Source organism: Astatotilapia calliptera, chromosome 12 (assembly GCF_964374335.1).
Source record: "Astatotilapia calliptera chromosome 12, fAstCal68.1, whole genome shotgun sequence".
Classification (NCBI taxonomy): Eukaryota; Metazoa; Chordata; class Actinopteri; order Cichliformes; family Cichlidae; genus Astatotilapia; species Astatotilapia calliptera.
This window is the reverse complement of record NC_137433.1, coordinates 22,309,448-22,326,072: the sequence shown is the minus strand read 5'-3', so window position 1 is coordinate 22,326,072 and position 16,625 is coordinate 22,309,448. Positions and strand designations below refer to the sequence as shown.

General features: G+C 39.6%; 3 protein-coding genes across 7 annotated transcripts; 1 reads left to right on the top strand and 2 right to left on the bottom strand.

Moving 5' to 3' along the window:
• Positions 1-130: 130 nt before the first annotated feature.
• On the top strand, positions 131-5,737 carry gtf2h3 (general transcription factor IIH, polypeptide 3). Of its 4 annotated transcripts, none has more exons than XM_026188120.2 (14): positions 131-193; positions 273-385; positions 477-556; positions 655-761; positions 1,143-1,285; positions 1,376-1,438; positions 1,882-1,911; positions 2,013-2,041; positions 2,135-2,209; positions 2,883-2,936; positions 3,128-3,196; positions 3,290-3,425; positions 3,509-3,545; positions 5,396-5,737. In XM_026188120.2, exons 2-14 carry the CDS (start codon positions 376-378, stop codon positions 5,463-5,465), a joined length of 903 nt encoding a protein of 300 aa, XP_026043905.1. In that variant the 5' UTR covers positions 131-193; positions 273-375; the 3' UTR covers positions 5,466-5,737. The 4 variants fall into 4 exon arrangements, with proteins under 4 accessions (XP_026043905.1, XP_080165326.1, XP_026043906.1 ...); XM_026188121.2 differs by having other exon boundaries at positions 140-193; positions 283-385; XM_080309200.1 differs by having other exon boundaries at positions 135-385.
• Positions 5,738-6,027: 290 nt separating this feature from the next.
• On the bottom strand, positions 6,028-10,127 carry psmd9 (proteasome 26S subunit, non-ATPase 9). The gene is made up of 6 exons (XM_026188123.2): positions 9,952-10,127; positions 9,760-9,859; positions 7,355-7,548; positions 7,149-7,250; positions 6,811-6,899; positions 6,028-6,178 (listed from the first exon to the last, which is right to left on the bottom strand). Exons 1-6 carry the CDS (start codon positions 10,075-10,077, stop codon positions 6,151-6,153), a joined length of 639 nt encoding a protein of 212 aa, XP_026043908.1. The 5' UTR covers positions 10,078-10,127; the 3' UTR covers positions 6,028-6,150.
• A 1,171-nt stretch (positions 10,128-11,298) lies between these two features.
• LOC113033890 (rab5 GDP/GTP exchange factor-like) lies at positions 11,299-16,439 on the bottom strand. Of its 2 annotated transcripts, none has more exons than XM_026188061.2 (9): positions 16,166-16,439; positions 14,773-14,946; positions 14,445-14,572; positions 13,583-13,734; positions 13,432-13,501; positions 13,214-13,349; positions 12,987-13,081; positions 12,429-12,685; positions 11,299-12,333 (listed from the first exon to the last, which is right to left on the bottom strand). In XM_026188061.2, the coding sequence occupies exons 2-9, from the start codon at positions 14,928-14,930 to the stop codon at positions 11,947-11,949; spliced, it is 1,383 nt and encodes a 460-aa protein (XP_026043846.1). In that variant the 5' UTR covers positions 14,931-14,946; positions 16,166-16,439; the 3' UTR covers positions 11,299-11,946. The 2 variants fall into 2 exon arrangements, with proteins under 2 accessions (XP_026043846.1, XP_026043847.1); XM_026188062.2 differs by having other exon boundaries at positions 14,773-14,949; positions 16,166-16,387.
• Positions 16,440-16,625: the final 186 nt, after the last annotated feature.

Genomic DNA, 16,625 nt, shown 5'->3' with positions numbered 1-16,625 from the left:
AAGGGATAGATGGAGAGATTTAAGAACGAAAAAAGGGTTGGTTTATATGACCATGAATGTAGAGAATGTATAGACCTAAGAATTTACGCTACAGCAAATGGGCGCTAGGTGGCAGCAGTGTGCCGGGCGTCTGTAGTCTGCTATGAAAAACCACAGAAGAAGAAAGAAATCGTTTCCTGGAGACGCCAGCGGTGTAAGTGATGAGAAATAATGTGCGTATCCCTGCATATAATTGTTTTTCCTAAACTATCTGGACTTTAATACGCTCCTAGCTGTCTGCAGATTGTTTGAAGTTTACGATAAAGTATGAGCACTAAGAGAAGATAGAGCAGCAGAATAGAAGCCATCTCTTTTTCAAGACAATAATCCGCCGTGATGGCATCAGGTATGTAGCCTGGCTCATAATGAGTCTTTGCAGTATTTGTTTTGTACACTCAGGTGCTTTTTGATGAATCTCTTTCAAAAATGTTGCCTAGAGGACGAAATCAACCTCCTGGTGATCGTCGTGGATGTAAACCCCATATGGTGGGGGCAGCAGGCTCAGCGGGATCCACAGGTATTAGCTGTGATGTCTGTGGTTACTCTGACTCATTAAAGTTTTTCTGAATGTCTCTGATGCCAAACAACGCTCCATGTACCCCTGTGTCCGCCCAGTTCACCCTGTCCAAGTGTATGGATGCAGTCATGGTGATGGGCAACGCTCACATGGCCATGGCTAGGACAAACAAGCTGGCTGTCATTGCTAGCCACTGCCAGGGCAGGTAATTTCATACCATAGTTTCACTGGGTTTTACTGCACAGAGGAATTTCTGAGGTCCACACACAGGCTTGTAAACCATATTAAGAGGAGAATCACCATCATGTGGAAAAGTATATTATCTGTCAGTTCTTGGACTTAAATATTAGGACATAAAAAACAGCAGTTGTCTTAAAATCAAGGAAATACAATATCAGATGAACAAAAACTGTTCATCTGTTTGCAGTGCAAACAGATTATCAGTTTAGCTGGTGGGTGTGGAATCCAATATGCTGGTCTGAGTATTTCTTCCACTAGTTTCAGTTTCCAGGAATAAAGTATTGTCTGTTTAATGTTTTGCTGCTGTCGCTGCTCATACGCGCTTTTCTCCCACTCACTTTTTCAGTCACTTCCTGTATCCCAGTAAGAGCTGGAGTGGAGAAGACGGTGGTGGCAATGATGTATCCTCAAGCGGAGATGGAAAATATGAACTCCTGTCTGCTGCCAATAACCTTATTGTCGAAGAGATCAGGAACATAATGTCAAAAAGTAAGCGTGTATTTACGAGGATAAACTCTTAGGTATTTAAAGATGTTGTACAATGCTCCCTAAAATTCAGTGTATCTCACATGATTTCAGTTGAAGTGACGGGAAATTCAACAGATACTTTGTTGGCCGGATCCCTCGCCAAAGCTCTCTGCTGTATCCTTTTCGTGCAGACTGTTTTATCATTTATGACATACTGTGCAATAATAAACAGTGCATTCAGTGCACGACTCCACAGAATCAGCCAGGAAGTGTAAGACAGGTGCTGGAAACTGTAAGCAGATATTTATATTTATAGCTTTTTTACAAAATTACTGTAATTAATGTCAAATGGGCCTACATATATGTAGGTAGTGCAGGAAAAATATTGTTAATCTTGACTTTAGAGGACATTTAGTGTCTATTTTGAAGAGAAATAGAATGCTATCACTTATTTAATCTTTCTTTTTTGCAATTTTAATTTATATGCCATCGTCGCCCAGAGAATTTGTTTGTGTTGCAGAACGTATGTGATGTTTTGCTCTAAAGTTAAATATCTATAGATTATTTATTTTCCACCAATATTATTTACTTTTTCACCTTAATCCTTTAATATATAGATATTCACCGGCTCACGAAAGAGCTGGAAGGTGATTTAATCTTTATACATGCTTAATGCCAGTTATTGAATGAAGTTTTCCATTTACCCTGCTTTAATGTGTATATATATATTTTCTCTCTCTTTTTTTAGTTGGACAAGAGATTAAATCAAGAATACTGGTAATGCCCAAATGTTCAAATATTATGAATGCTTTTGTTTAGTTTTTTTCCCCACCTGACTTTGACCCCTCTTTGACGCTTTGCACTGTATAGGTGGTAAAAGCGGCTGAGGACTGCGCTCTCCAGTACATGAACTTCATGAATGTGATTTTTGCTGCTCAGAAGCAGGTAGAATATTAATAGATCATTGTCCTGTATTAACACTTAATTACCCTTTACTTACTACAGCAACTGCTGTAGATGAAAAGTTGGACCTAAAGATGCTTATAATGAAATGCTGTGTTGAAATAAAATAGTTTAAAACTCCCAGAAATAAGTAAAGCTGTTGACACTATATATAAAAACATCTGCTATCACTTAACATCCAAGTCATTTTCATGCTGTTTTTAAGAAATATCAACCACTAATCCTTCTTTATTACACATAGAAGCCAAAATTTACAAAATAGAGTTAAATGTTTTATTCATTATGACCCAAACTAACCAGCTGAGTCCATAAATTCAACAAGACCGTCTTTACAGAGGTAAAGCTTGAGGAGCCGTTTTCTCATTGACTTCTATAAGAATGGAAGTGTTTTTGCAGCCAGAGCAGTCGCCACCTGGTGGCCATTAGAAAGAATCCAGGTTTAAGGCACTTGACTTTTCAAACCTGGGAGCCTTCTTCACCTATTATACTATTTATGATATCAACTGAAGTTAAACTAAGCCCAGGTTGTACTTGTCCTGTAATACCAGTTTGTAATATAAAATGGTTCAGTGAGTCAGCGTAATCTTTATTTAGGTAGAAATAGAAAGGTAAAAATGAAACGCTAAATTTAAAAACGTTTTTGTGTTTTAAACAGAACATCCTGATAGATGCCTGTGTGTTGGATTCAGACTCTGGTCTCCTTCAGCAGGTAAATTCTTATAGCTCTGTAAGGACAATCACCACTTTGCAGTTTTCCAAGTATTTAAGAAAAGTACTTTGTCTTAACACAAATATTTTTCAGTGTATTAACATCTTTAGTGCGAGGTAGTGTGGTGATTATCATGTGATGTGATGTGTGCCCTCTACCATGCTATCGTAACCGTTATATACTCATTTCAGGCTTGTGATATAACTGGAGGATTGTACATGAAGATACCACAGAAAGTCGCCCTTGCACAGTATCTGTTGGTGAGAGTGCAGTACAGTTTCACACGCATTAAGAAGAATGGGGTTGGTTTCATTTGCATCTAACGACAGCTGTTTTTGTTGTCTTCTGAGCAGTGGGTGTTCCTGCCTGACTCTGAGCAGCGGTCACAGCTGGTGCTGCCGCCGCCTGCACACGTGGACTATCGAGCTGCGTGTTTCTGCCACCGTAACCTCATTGAAATCGGTTATGTGTGCTCAGTTTGTCTGTCCAGTGAGTTTGAATTGCTTAAGTCTTTATTACTGGAAAGAGCTGCAGTATGTTTTTTTTAATCAGTCTGTTTCTTTTGTTTTTAGTATTCTGCAACTTCAGCCCCATTTGTACGACATGCGAGTAAGTGTCAGTGTTTGTGGAGTAGTGCTAATACATCTACATGTGTACATTCTGTACACTTATTTCCATATTAGGGCTGCCACAAGCGATTATTTTGATAGTTGACTAGTCACCGATTATTTTTGCGATTAGTCGACTAATCAGATCACGCGTCCATTGGACGTACAAAGTACAGCTTATTGCACCAGCAGCATCTGCTCTTATTTAACTATCATTAGCTATCATTGGAGTTTAATAAACGCAGCCGTCTGCTCCTTGCTATCTAAAATATAACAGGACACCTTAGTATATTCTCCAGCATCTCGCTCTTCTGATAATCAGCTGTCTGCTTGACGTTTATTCAGCTGTGTAAAAACTATAACTTTAATCTCAGCCAAACCGATTTACTCAGAAACAAATAAAATACTGAAAAAGGCCAAATAATAACATTTGTAAGTGATCTAATTGACTTGTATATCATGTTTAGCCTTAGTAGCGAAAGACAGCAGGGGGTTTGAAAACGATTGCTCTAGTGAGCCTTGAACCCCGGCTCGCTATCGAGCTGGTGGGTAACAGACGTCTCCGAAAACGTCGGAGCGCTTTTGAAAATATGTGGTGTCTTCATAAACTGAGCAGATATTTGAGGTTTACACAGCTACATCCTCGCCTGAAAAATGTTAAACGTTTATTTTGTGCCCCAGAAAGAATAATAAGAGTAATATTAAAACTAACAAGCTGCCGCCATTGTTGGAAACTGAGCAGGGCCGCGCTATGAATTCTGGGACACAGCTTCTTCTTCTTCGAGGTTTAACGGCAGCTGGCATCCTTCTTCATGCAGCGCTGCCATCTTCTGTCTCAGTCCGTTATTACACTCTTGAACCCTTCTACTTATTCCTGCGTCTTTTGGGATCTTACAAAGCTTCAAACGACGCGTCGACTATTAAATTGGTCGTCGACGATTTTGATAGTCGACTAATCGTGGCAACCCTATTCCATATGTCTTTGAACATTGGCTTTTTCAAAAATATTTTTTGCCTCTGTACAACAGCACAGTGGATTTGTATCAGGTCTGAAGTGCAGACTGTTTTAATTCAAGGGGTCCAAAAAATATTACATTAACTGTTCAGCAAATACAGCCCTGTTTATATACAGTCCACCATTATGACAAGGTGATGCCTGTTTCCCTGTTATTTCTTGACAAATTAAGGAGAACTTTCTTTGGATAGATGAAACCACGGTTAACTTGTCCAAGAATTATGGGAAGTGAAAAGTATGGAGGAGGAGTGAAACAGATCATGATCTGGAGCATACCATTTATCTGTTAAAAATATTGGAGGCAGTGTTATGGCATGGACATGTATGGCTCCCAGTGGAGGCAAGCCAATAGTGTTGATGCTGTGAATGCTGATAACCGTAGCAGGATGAACTGTGAAGCGTGCAGGTCTATACTCTCTGCTCAGCCAAATGCTGAGTTTCACAACGCAAATGGATAATGACCCAAAGCATACTGCAAAAGCAACCAAATAGGATATTCTTAAATGGCTGAATCACCTCAACTCGATACAATATGCTTTTAGCTACTAAAACCAGAGACCCACAAACAAGCCTGGGTGAAGGCCTAGCAGAGCATCTAACAAGAGCAAAAGGAGCATTTGATCCACTGACTGCAAAGGACCTTTATCCAACTATTGAAACTAACCTTATGTGATGTTGTTAGTTTGATCAGTTCATTTTAGGCACCTGAAAGTGAAGGGCTGTGTATAAAGAAGTCTATAATAATTAAACAGTGCAAAATTTTATTTAAACACCTTAAAGCTTAAAGTCTGAACTTCAACTTCCATTTAAATCATGTATTGTTTTTTTCTTTTTAGGACTGCCTTCAAAATCCAGCTACCACAGATAGTCAAGCCCAAAAAGAAGAAACTGAAACAACCAATGTGATGGGGGATTTTTTTGTGTTTGTTTTCTCATACTAATACAGTGAATTTAAATATACTTGTGAGGCAGTATAGCCTTATGGACATGTGGAGTAACACCGATTGTCTTCATGTTCACCGAGGCTGGTACTCATGTTTGTAAAAACATAATTCAGACATGACTGAAAATAAGTCTCGTTTTCTTCGTCTTGGGTAAAAATCACTCACCCAAAATTAAAACAGACACCGTTTTGTTATGATTTCATTATTTTTACATTAAAAAGACACCATAATAAACGTATGTTTTTGTTTCATTTTTACAATAATCGTAATAGTGCTGTCTCCATCGTGATCTCAGAAAGGTTTGGGTGTTTTTTCTCCACAGAGTTCAAAATAAGCCTTTATTAACAGAGGACTGCAAATCACGCATGTGCTCACAGTCAGCTCATCATCACTTCAGATAAATAAGTGTCCAGCTGTGCTCCCAACAGGAAATCAAACACTGAACACCATAAAGCTGCTTTTTAAACACACAGAAATCTAATCAAGGTTCAGCTCCACACTCAGTAAACTCAGCATGACTTCTTGAACAGAGGTGCTTTATTTTCATACATCCTGTTCTGAAAACTGGAATAAGGGATATTGTTCCAAGTTCCCATAAAGTAGTGAAAAAGCCAGAGAGAGTTTTCAAACTTTAAGTGTTAGGGTGATCATCGCTGAACTGGAACGATGTTACATCTGAAAAATACAAAAATCAAGAATAACTTTTTACTTCTTATGGACATGATATGATGAATTTTAAGTATGTGTACTAAAAAGTGTTTTACTAGTGTCACTACATGGCAAATTGTAGAAATAATATGCCAAGAAACAATTTTTCAGCATTTTCTTGGCATTGAGGGCATCACTTGTTTTTGTTTCCAAATATCTATTAATCTCCAAACTCGTACAACTCAGGAGCTGCATCCTCTGAAGGTGTGCACTACATAGGACACAAAGCCCACACTGAGCTGCAACTGTGACAGCAGCAGAGGTAGAGTAGTATATTTTTGAGGGATATGAGGGTGAGAGAATAAACCACAGTATTTCAGATGATGCAAGAAAATTAATTATTCATTCATTCATTCATTTTTAAATTTGAAAACTTCTCACAGCCCCGAGCAGGTGTTGGATTTTATATCCAGTAAAAATTTAGAATGGCGTTTTCCCAGATGATGTGATAGGACACAAACTTCGTTGGCAGCATAGAAATGGGAGAGACTTTGCTACAGTGCTGCAACACGGTCAGCCTTTAAAGGATGCATCCCCTGAGCTGGGGGAGAGCTTGAGTCTATATCAAACATGTCATTTTACCACAGTCGTGCACTCACCCCAGCAAACCTCTGCCTGACCACCGCTGTGGAGTCAGGCTCATCTGAACTTTCTGGCCAGCCCGGATCACCGAGACGTGCAATGGTTTCTGCAGAGGAATGTCAAATTACAGTTTGCAGACTCAAATAACAACAAGGGAGATGCTTTTAAGAAACAAAAACAAAAAATCAAAACATTGCATTCTCTCATTATGACAAAGTTAAATACAAATGAAATTATATGCAAAGTATGACTTCTTATGCATCACAAGCTTCATGCATCAACAAAAATAAACTGTAATGGAATATTAAGAAATGAAGTTTGATTAATTGCCCATTGAGTTTTCTGTGGTTCTTACCCCTTCACTGTGTTGCACCACAGAAGCAATATTCTGGAGGTTCTGAAAGTTCCCTGAGTTCACAGAACCAAACTCGATCAGCTGATCACCGACTCGGAGCCCCTTTTAAAAGAAACAATCACTAAAATTATAGGAGAACCCCCCCAACAATGTTTTGCAGTACAAACTGAAAACAGCTGCTAGCTACAAAAGTTCACATCACTCACAGCTCCACAGGCAGGTGATCCCTCTGTCACAGCATCAAGCTGTGCAAAAGGTGGAGGCAGCGTAACCTGATGTTCCATCGCCTCCTCCTGGGCTTCTGCCTCATCCTGTTCCCGCTTGGCTTTCTCTCGAGCATGCAACTTGTGTAGGGCTTCTTCTATCTCCGCCATGATGGTCTTGTGATCGTTCTGTAAACCTGAGTATAGAATAAATATCTTAATAGGGTTAAAACCAATCTGAAATCAAAGAAATATAATAAATAATAAGTATACATTAAAACATTAAATAACATATTAAGTAAACAAAAATATATAATATACACCCAATAGCCACTTTGTTGAAGACATCTGTTCAACTGCTTGTCAATGCAAATACCTAATCAGCCAATAACATGGCAGCAGCTACACTAAATGTAGCAGGGAGGCTGGTCTGAGTCTTTTAGAATCTGCTGAGATTTTCTCAACCAACCATCTCTAGGGTTTACAGAGACTGGTCAGAAAAACAGAAAATGTCCAGTAAGTGGCAGTTCTCCGGGTGAAAATACTTTGCTGATGTCAGAGGTCAGATGAGAGAGAATGGCTTCGAGCTAATAGGAAGGCAACAGTAACTCAAATAACCACTCGTTTAAGCTATGCTGGAGTATCTCTGAACTCACAACATCTGGAACATTGAAACATATGAGCTACAGCAACAGAAGACCACACAAGGCGCTACACCTGTCAACTAAGAACAAGAAACTACAGCTACAATCGGGAGGGGCTCATCAAAATCAAACAACAGAAGATTGGAAAAATGTTTCCTGGTCTGATGAGTTTTTCATTTCTGCTGCAACAAAAGCACGAATCCACTGCATCAGCAGTTTAAGTAGATTATGGTGGTGTAATGGTGTTGGGGATATTTTCTTGGTCCACTCTGGGTCCTTAGTACTGAGTGAGCATCATTTAAACTTCCCACCCTACCAGAGTATTGTTGCTGAACATGTTCATCCCATTTTTAGCACCTTGTTGAATCTATGCATTGAAGCATTAATGCAGCTCTGAAGGCAAAGGTGGGTGCAGTCTGGTGTACACTCTGGCAAGTGTATTACATCTTAGAAAAATAAATGGCATTTAAAATGCTTACTACATGTATTTAAAACCAAATAGAATTATCTGTTGGTGTCATCTTTAAAATATTTTAGTGACCATTAACATGTAGTTTTGTTTCATCATGCCTTGGGAACGTAGATAAGTTATCTGAAATACTACTTTAACTTTTAAAAACGCACCGCACACGTGGTGTGTGCGTAAATTATGAGATATCAGTTTGTGCTTTGATAGCATACATCAGTTTTTCTGCCACACAACATAGAGACATTATCTGCCACCAGAGATGGGCAGTAGCGCGTTACTTGTAACACGTTACTGTAATCCGATTACTTTTTTCAAGTAACGAGTAAAAAATGGTAATTAGATTACCGTTACTTTCCCGTAGGAACGCTGCGTTACTGCGTTACTGCGTTACTAAAACCGTGGGTTTTTTGCAAGAATGTCTCATGACAGTGACGTAAGCAAGTGCGACGTTTGTGACAACAGCTGTGTGCAGATCAACAGTGGATAATATATCGAGTACTGACCTTACTTTGAGTTTGATTCCATAAAAAGTGACAAAAACATTAGCGTCTGTTGTGCGTGGGAAGAAAACTTCTTTTTACAGCGAAAAAAACCCCTAAACCTCCAAGCAAGCACCGAGTGCGCAACGACGTAATGGGAAACTCACAGAGAAACTCGCGGATTCTTCCACTGACCGCCGCAGCACACCTGCACCAGGGTAAACCTCCGCCTACCCGACTCCTGCTTTACAGGTGAAAATAGAGCAAAAGGAGCGCTAGTCTTTGATTTTATTTATTTTCTGCTGTGTTTTACTTGCATCTATTTGAAAGAGTGAGTGTAAACACACACACAAAAAAAAAAAAAATTATGTGCTGGAATGTGCAGAAAATAGGTTTAAATATTAAACAAATTTCTTCCAGTCAGAGAATGTTGCATATAATTTAATTTTTGCTTGATGCATAAAGTTAAAAGATTAAAACTAATAAAACAAGTTTTAAAAAGGGACTTTTCCATTTGATTACATTTTGTATGATGGATTATGCAGAAAAAGTAGAATTGGGCTGAAAGATCTATCGCTTTATCACCTATTCAGGTTGTAAATCGTGTTTTTAAAAAGTAACTAAGTAATTAATTACTTTTGAAAATAAGTAATCAGTAAAGTAACGGGATTACTTTTTGGGGAAGTAATCAGTAATTAGTTACTGATTACTTTTTTCAAGTAACTTGACCAACACTGTCTGCCACACAGTCAAACACGACATGCGTGTCTCCAGCTGTCAGGGAAACCACTGAAAGCAAAACAAACTGCTGCTCACATGAAATGTTGTGCCTAGCCGTCCTAATCTGGTACAGATTAACATCTGCTCGTGGGTAACCCTCCGCATCCACCAAAGAGTCTTCAACTCCGACCCCCTGCTGTAAATAAAAGTAAACAAAGGCGATTAAAAAAACCTTACTGTGACTTAGCTTTGTGCTACGTTTTGCTAATAATATGGTCGCCGACTTACGTCTTGTAGGACATCGTAATACGCCTTTATCTGCTCTTCAATTTCATCTTTCTTCTTGATGAGGTTTTTAACATCATCCATTGTTATTTCGGAGTTTCCAGGAATGTTTTCATCTGTCATCTTCATGGCTGCTCCAACTAGTGCTTCCGGTGTAACGCCTGTTTCTTCTTCGCTTGTCTTTATTTGGCAGTAAAGCGCTCCGCTGCCCCTCAATGATTTGCTCGTTGTACGAAAACATTTTAGACGATCTTTAAACTGGTATTACTGCCAACAGCACAAATAATAATGAAATTACTGTTGGTCATTGTTATGGTGTCCAAAACAACTACAGCCGAAAAGCGCAGAATTAGAATGAAATAACTAATAATTTAAATGACACATATAGAATTTCTAAAAAAATACCTAAACTGGAACATTTAAACTTTGGCTCATATTTTTTATACTCCAGTGGAAAACACGTTCACCACTGGGTTCCATCAGTACAAAGACCAAATAAAAAACTTCCGACATCTCATACACAACAGTGATCAATGATTCTTCCTTTTGTGCATCTCTCAGCTCAGATGTTTTTGTCCTCTACCTGCTTCCATCTGAGAAGCAGAGCTGTAAGCTCTCGGGGCCCTCTTCTGTTGAACAAGCTCGTTTGGTTTGGGAGAGAAACACCCTCTCTATTTTTAAGATTAGGTTCAAAACTCTCCTTTTTGATATAGCTCATTGTTTATATGTTTATATGCGACTTTACTCTTAGTTATTATGCCGAGAGTCTCTTCCACTCGACTGAAGATCTAGATTAGGCAACAATATTCACAAAAAAAAAAAAAAAAATTAGGTCAACTTATTGCCTGTGTATCCTGAATGACTAGGACCCCGCCCCCCTCCTGATGGTGCAGTAATGCTGGTTGTAAATAACAATTTTGAAGTTGCAAGAGATTATCACTATTTTTGCCCTCACCAAAACTAAACAAAATATTAGTGCGAGGCTTTTTTGAGTACTTTATTTTTCCTGTATACCAATTTATTTATTTTCCAAAAGAGCTACCAACAGTTTTTTCTAATCATATAAGATGCAGACAGTTATTGCTACTAGAATCTCAGCATGAATTTGAAACCTTTCAGTTTTCCATTTATATGATAAAGTTTTGTTTTTTTAATAAAAAAAAAAGTTAAAGCTTTTAATGGAAATTAGTAAAGGAGGACCAGGTTTGGACTATCAGTCATTGGACTGAGTCATTTCAACATCTGACACCTGTCTGACTTTCCAAAAAGCCAAGTTTCTAAAACTTCTCTGTTGGCAATATGGCAAATAATCATCGGCTTTAGTGAAGGAAAACACCCAAACACATTACATTCAATCATGTGTCACCTTTAATATATTAGATACATACAATCACAGATCTTTAGATGAAGCCCTTGGATTTTTTTCAGAAATCTTTCTAGAGCTGTAAACAACGTGCAGCTTGTGCATGCTAAAGATTTTTTGCACCCACGTGCTGAGAACAAATACACAGCTTTCACAAATACACCCCTGACTTTTAGTCAAGAACAGTCACACCAACTTGTCCTGTAGCCTACTTTGGAATTTCAGAGCAGCATACATAAAGGCACAATGGTATAAAACTATTCAAAATTATCATAGTGAATAAGTATTGTAAAGTGTTTGTTCTACATCTGTAAGTGCTGTGTACCCTGAGTGCTTAGATAGTACATATGAGATCTCTTATTGGAAAATGGAATGTGATTTATTGGCTCAATGCTTAAATTGGACAGATGGGCAAATAATTTGGACTAGTCATTAAAACCTCTGTGAACGTTGTGTTACTGCATGCATAAAGTTTCCTTCATCTTCAGCTGGCTTACAAATGCCCTACTCCTGCATTGGGAGCATGTGCAAATGTGGCACTGGAAAGTACGCTTCATTTGTCCTGCAGCCTACAAATGTTAGTGCTGACGATTAAATAAAGTCAAGTGCCAGATTAGCTCTATTAATAGAAATGCCTAACAGCCTGTTTCCCTCAAACCTCCGTCTTGATCCTCAAGCACCAGCACTGACTCCTCCTTATTATCCTGAGTGGACAACAAAACCTCCTTCTGAGCAGTTATCTCCTTCTGAGCCAGGACAAATTGGCTTCTGGTCTCGTCCAGCTGTGAATGAACTTCTTGCACCCACTTTTGTAGCTGCGCATTGAGAGCATCCATACCTTGGTCCAGCTTCTCCTGCCTGCCTTTGAGGTCTTCTAGCAGGTTCTGTGTGTCACTGATCACCTGCTGCCTCCTGTTTAATGCACAGGGAGTACGCTGACCCAGCATGTAGCCTTCAAACTCTTCTGGACTGAGGCTGAGTGCCGGCCCATCCAGCTTTTCAATGAAGGCCACAGCACAGGACTAAATAAAGAGATGCGGACACCCGTATGAGTTATTAACAGGTCTAACAACACCCTGTGGTGTATGATGGGTGAGGAACTTTTCAGTCAACTCACCAAATTTGTGAAATAGTAGCCGCTCTCTCCTGCCATCAGACTGTGAGGGAGCCCAAAACGAATCACGTATTGCATGTTGGAGTGGAGGCGAGGCGGATTGGCCTTCAGCACCACGTAAACCAGGCTTGACAAGAAGTCATCAGCATTAGCAGGCTCACTGTTTGAGCGGGAAAGGGCTTCGAAGACATGCTGGCTGCATTTGGAAACGCACGCGAGTTTGTCTTGAGGTGCTCGTTTGGCATCCATTTCGATTATGGCTGTGGGAAAAATAAAGGCTGGAACTCATTTCAAATGTTATGACATTGACAAAATATGCCTCCCTTTATCATTAAAGTAACAGTTTTTCATTTTGGGAAATGCACTTTTTCTTTTCTTATGTCAGGGAGTTAAATACGAGGCTGCAGTTGGCAAGCCTGGACCCGTACACAGGTAATATGTTACCAGCATTAAAGCTGCTCATGACATGAATCTTTTGATGCAATTTTTAGATAAGAAAGCAAACAAATGCATTTCCCACCATATCAAACTGCTCATTTAAGTATTGAGATTTTAAATCACCAGTTATAGCAGGCAGAAAGGGGTCGCCTGTGACAGAGACCTTTTCATCAGGAAAAGGTACGCCTAGCATCTGCGGCGTAACCCAGTTCAAAGAACTGCAAATAAGAGACATTAGTTATAAAAAACAAAAACACAAAACTTCTAATCCTGACTTTTAACTCAGGATTAGAAGTTTGGGTTTTTTTTTCCAAGATGGGTAAAACCAAAACAAAACACAGCTGATGTACCGGATCCTTCTCTGGAGAGCCAGGTCCTTCTGTTCATCATCACAGCTGTCATGGCAGAAAACCCATTTGTGCAGCCGTGTCATTATTAACTTCTCTACATGCTCCATTATCTGAGTGACCTGAGCTTCAGGAAAACCTGAAAACATAAACAGCGATTTAAAAGCCACTTTAAATACAAATATTGCATCATACACAGTTTGGAACAGATCTGTACTCACTGCTAAAATATTCAGCAAAAGACTGATAAAAATCCTGCACGAGGTCTGACTGCTTCTGCACCGGCAGATCCTGCAAAGATGACGTGAATCGATGATCAGGATGCCTCTAGCTCGTGACATAATTGTCGTGTTAGATGCTTAAACTGCTTACATGGTATGCCTCCATTGTGTTGAGAAAAGCTGTACAGCGGGACTGCAAGCGCTGGGAAGGAGGACTCCGAAGTATCTTTAGGAAACCAGTGAAGTCTCCAGGCTCAAGGTTTTCGTAGGCTTTTAACACATTTGCACGGCTTTCAGAAGACTCTGGAGGGACAAATAGTCAAAAGGTGAAGAGGCAGCAAAATCCAAACAGATAGCCAGATAATCTAATCCAGGGGTGAGGGAACTCTAGGCCTCAAGCGCCAGTGTCCTGCAGGTTTTAGATGTGTCCTTGATCCAACACAGCTATATAATATGGGTAAATTACATCCTTAACATGTCTTGAGGTTCTCCAGAGGCCTGGTAATACTATATATAGTATATAGGTATGTATAATTTGGATGTGTACAAAAGACCAAAACAGTATATATAGTGCATTCTGGTTCAGCAGAAGGTATGGTGGATGTTTATGTACAGTGATTATTAGTAAAGTCTGTTGCCTTATTCTCTGCATTTTGCTGGGGGGGGGGGGGGGGGGGGGGGGGGGGGTTTCTTACAGACAGCAAAAATACTGAGTGAAGGTTAAAACTTTTACCTTCATGGACTTAATGACAATGTTTAGAGGAAGAATTCTGGCTTTCTATTCAGAGGTGCTGGGTAGTATTAAGTTATTCTTCTTTTTGAGTATTTCAGAGAGACAGGATTGCAGAAAAAAGTAAAAAGGGCCACCTTGGTTGGTGTGACAGAGGAGGATGCTTGGACAAGGTGAAATGGAGGCAGCTGATCTGCTGTGGCAACCTCAAATGGGGCTAGCTGCTGTAACTGGCTGTTGACCTAATAATGACTTTAAGACAACCACAAAACTAAAGTTTTACCTTGAGGTTTTGGAGGCGATGGGCTGCCCCAGAACAGTCTTCTCACTGTGTTAATTCGACGACCTTTCTCAATGTTTTTCTTCTCCTCAAATTTGGAGAATGTGGGGAGCGTTCCATCACTGCGCGGTCTATGAGGAATGAAAGGATTAGACATCTCTGTCCCGAGCTGAGAGACAGAAAACAAATGGAAGGTCTCTCTATCTGCATTTAGACTGATGCGTTATACCCTCACATATCCAGATGTCATATTAAAAGGGCAGTATTCTCACATACATTTTCAATATACTTTAACATAATGAGCAAACGTAACAGCGTGAATAAAGTTTACCTAATTTCTTCTCTCGGGGTTCCAGCGGCCCGTGCCCTCTCTCTCCAGCACTTGGAGCACAAACCCTGCCATGCTGGGTTTCCATAGTAACCACATGCGTTCTTACAGAGCAGCTCCTCCTGAGAAACTCTGATTCCTCTCTGTTTATCCATCCACATGTCTTTTATATGCTACCTGCTAGACATACAATTCAGCTTTAGAGCACAAAAAAAGTAAAGTTCCACTATACTTATCATCATAATTATTATACTTAACTACTCAATATTTGTCTTATAAAAAACGTCAGTAATTTTAAAGAAAGCTCAGTTGTGTGTTTGAAACTATAGCCTGGTTATGCGTACCATAGCCCAACACCCTGTGAAAATAAAAAAAACAAAAAACAAAAACTCAACCAAGTCTCATTTTATGATTCTGGATGACCACATAATGTCAGAATTGCAGTGACGCAAAGAACATTAAACTGAACAACTAAAACTGATAAATATAAGATTGGAAAAATGTCCAAATTCCATTTTGGCACAGGGTCAGAAAACATTAATGCATGGATCCATCTTGCCTTGTATCAATTGTTCAGGCTGGTGGTGCTGTGCAAACTTTGAACCTTAGTGCCGACTAAGCATTGCTTAAACACCACAGCATAACGGAGTATTGTTGCTCACCACTTCCATCCCTCTATGACCACAGTGTTCCTATCTTCTGATGGGACAGACAACACACCATTTCACAAAGCTCAAATCATCACAAACTGGTTTACTGAACACGACAATGCGTTCACTGTACTTGAGTGAGCTCCACAGTCACCAGATCTCAATCTAATAAAGCACCTTTGGGATGTGATGGAACGGGAGATTCACATCATAGATGTGCAGCAGACAAATCTGCAGCAACAGTGTGATGCTGTCATGTCAATATGGACAAAAATCTCTGCGTAATGCTTCCGGTTCAATGCTGAATCTATAGCGTGAAGCATTAAGGCCAATCTGATTGCAAAAGAGAATCCAAGCCGACACTAGCAAGGTCTACTTAAAGTGTCCAGTGAGTGAAAAATATCCTAAAATATCCTAGTATCCTAAGACGTCTTATACATTTCTATGGCGCTGAGAGTTAACTAACTTTTTCGGCAGTATCGAGTACTATTGCAAAAAGCTATAGCCTCGTGGTAACATTTTATTCAAAACTTTTCAATGAAGGCATAATGTCTAATCCCCGAGTGTATAAGAGTTGGGTGTTAGCCGTTAGCATCTCAAGCTGGAGCGGCTGACTGTCAGCTGAGGGGGATTGGCGACAAGAACCGCTGGCTAATGCTAATGCTAGTACCAACTAAAAGCGAGTGACCAGTCAATCATTAAATCAGTCACCAAAACCTCGTTTTAAACACAACCGTCAGTCTCACCTGTCAGCTGATAAAACCATTACCAGCCCCAGCTGTTATCTTATCAAAGCGCTCCTTTACTTTCTGGAGTCGTCACAGTCATAAACGCTTCATACTGATAACGAGAACCTTTCAGACCTCAGTTGAAGACATTTAGTAAGAAAAAACAAAAGGCTAAGAACAGGTAGCAAACATTAATAACGCCCAGTGGCACGAAACAGAACCAGAAAGTCCGCCGCTTCTAAAGCCGTGCAACCGGAAAAACCATCCGGAAGGAAACCGTGAAAGTACAGGTATTTGGACACCGTGTCGACCCTTCAAAGTAAAAGCTTTATATATACCGAGCATCTGTAGATTTCAAAATAAAACATATTTTTGGTTAATGCGATCTCGTATAACTAACCACATAATCTTGTCTATCGTGGCTTTTATCTTTAAAAAAAAATACATAATCAAATAATGGAATAATTGTCAACTAATC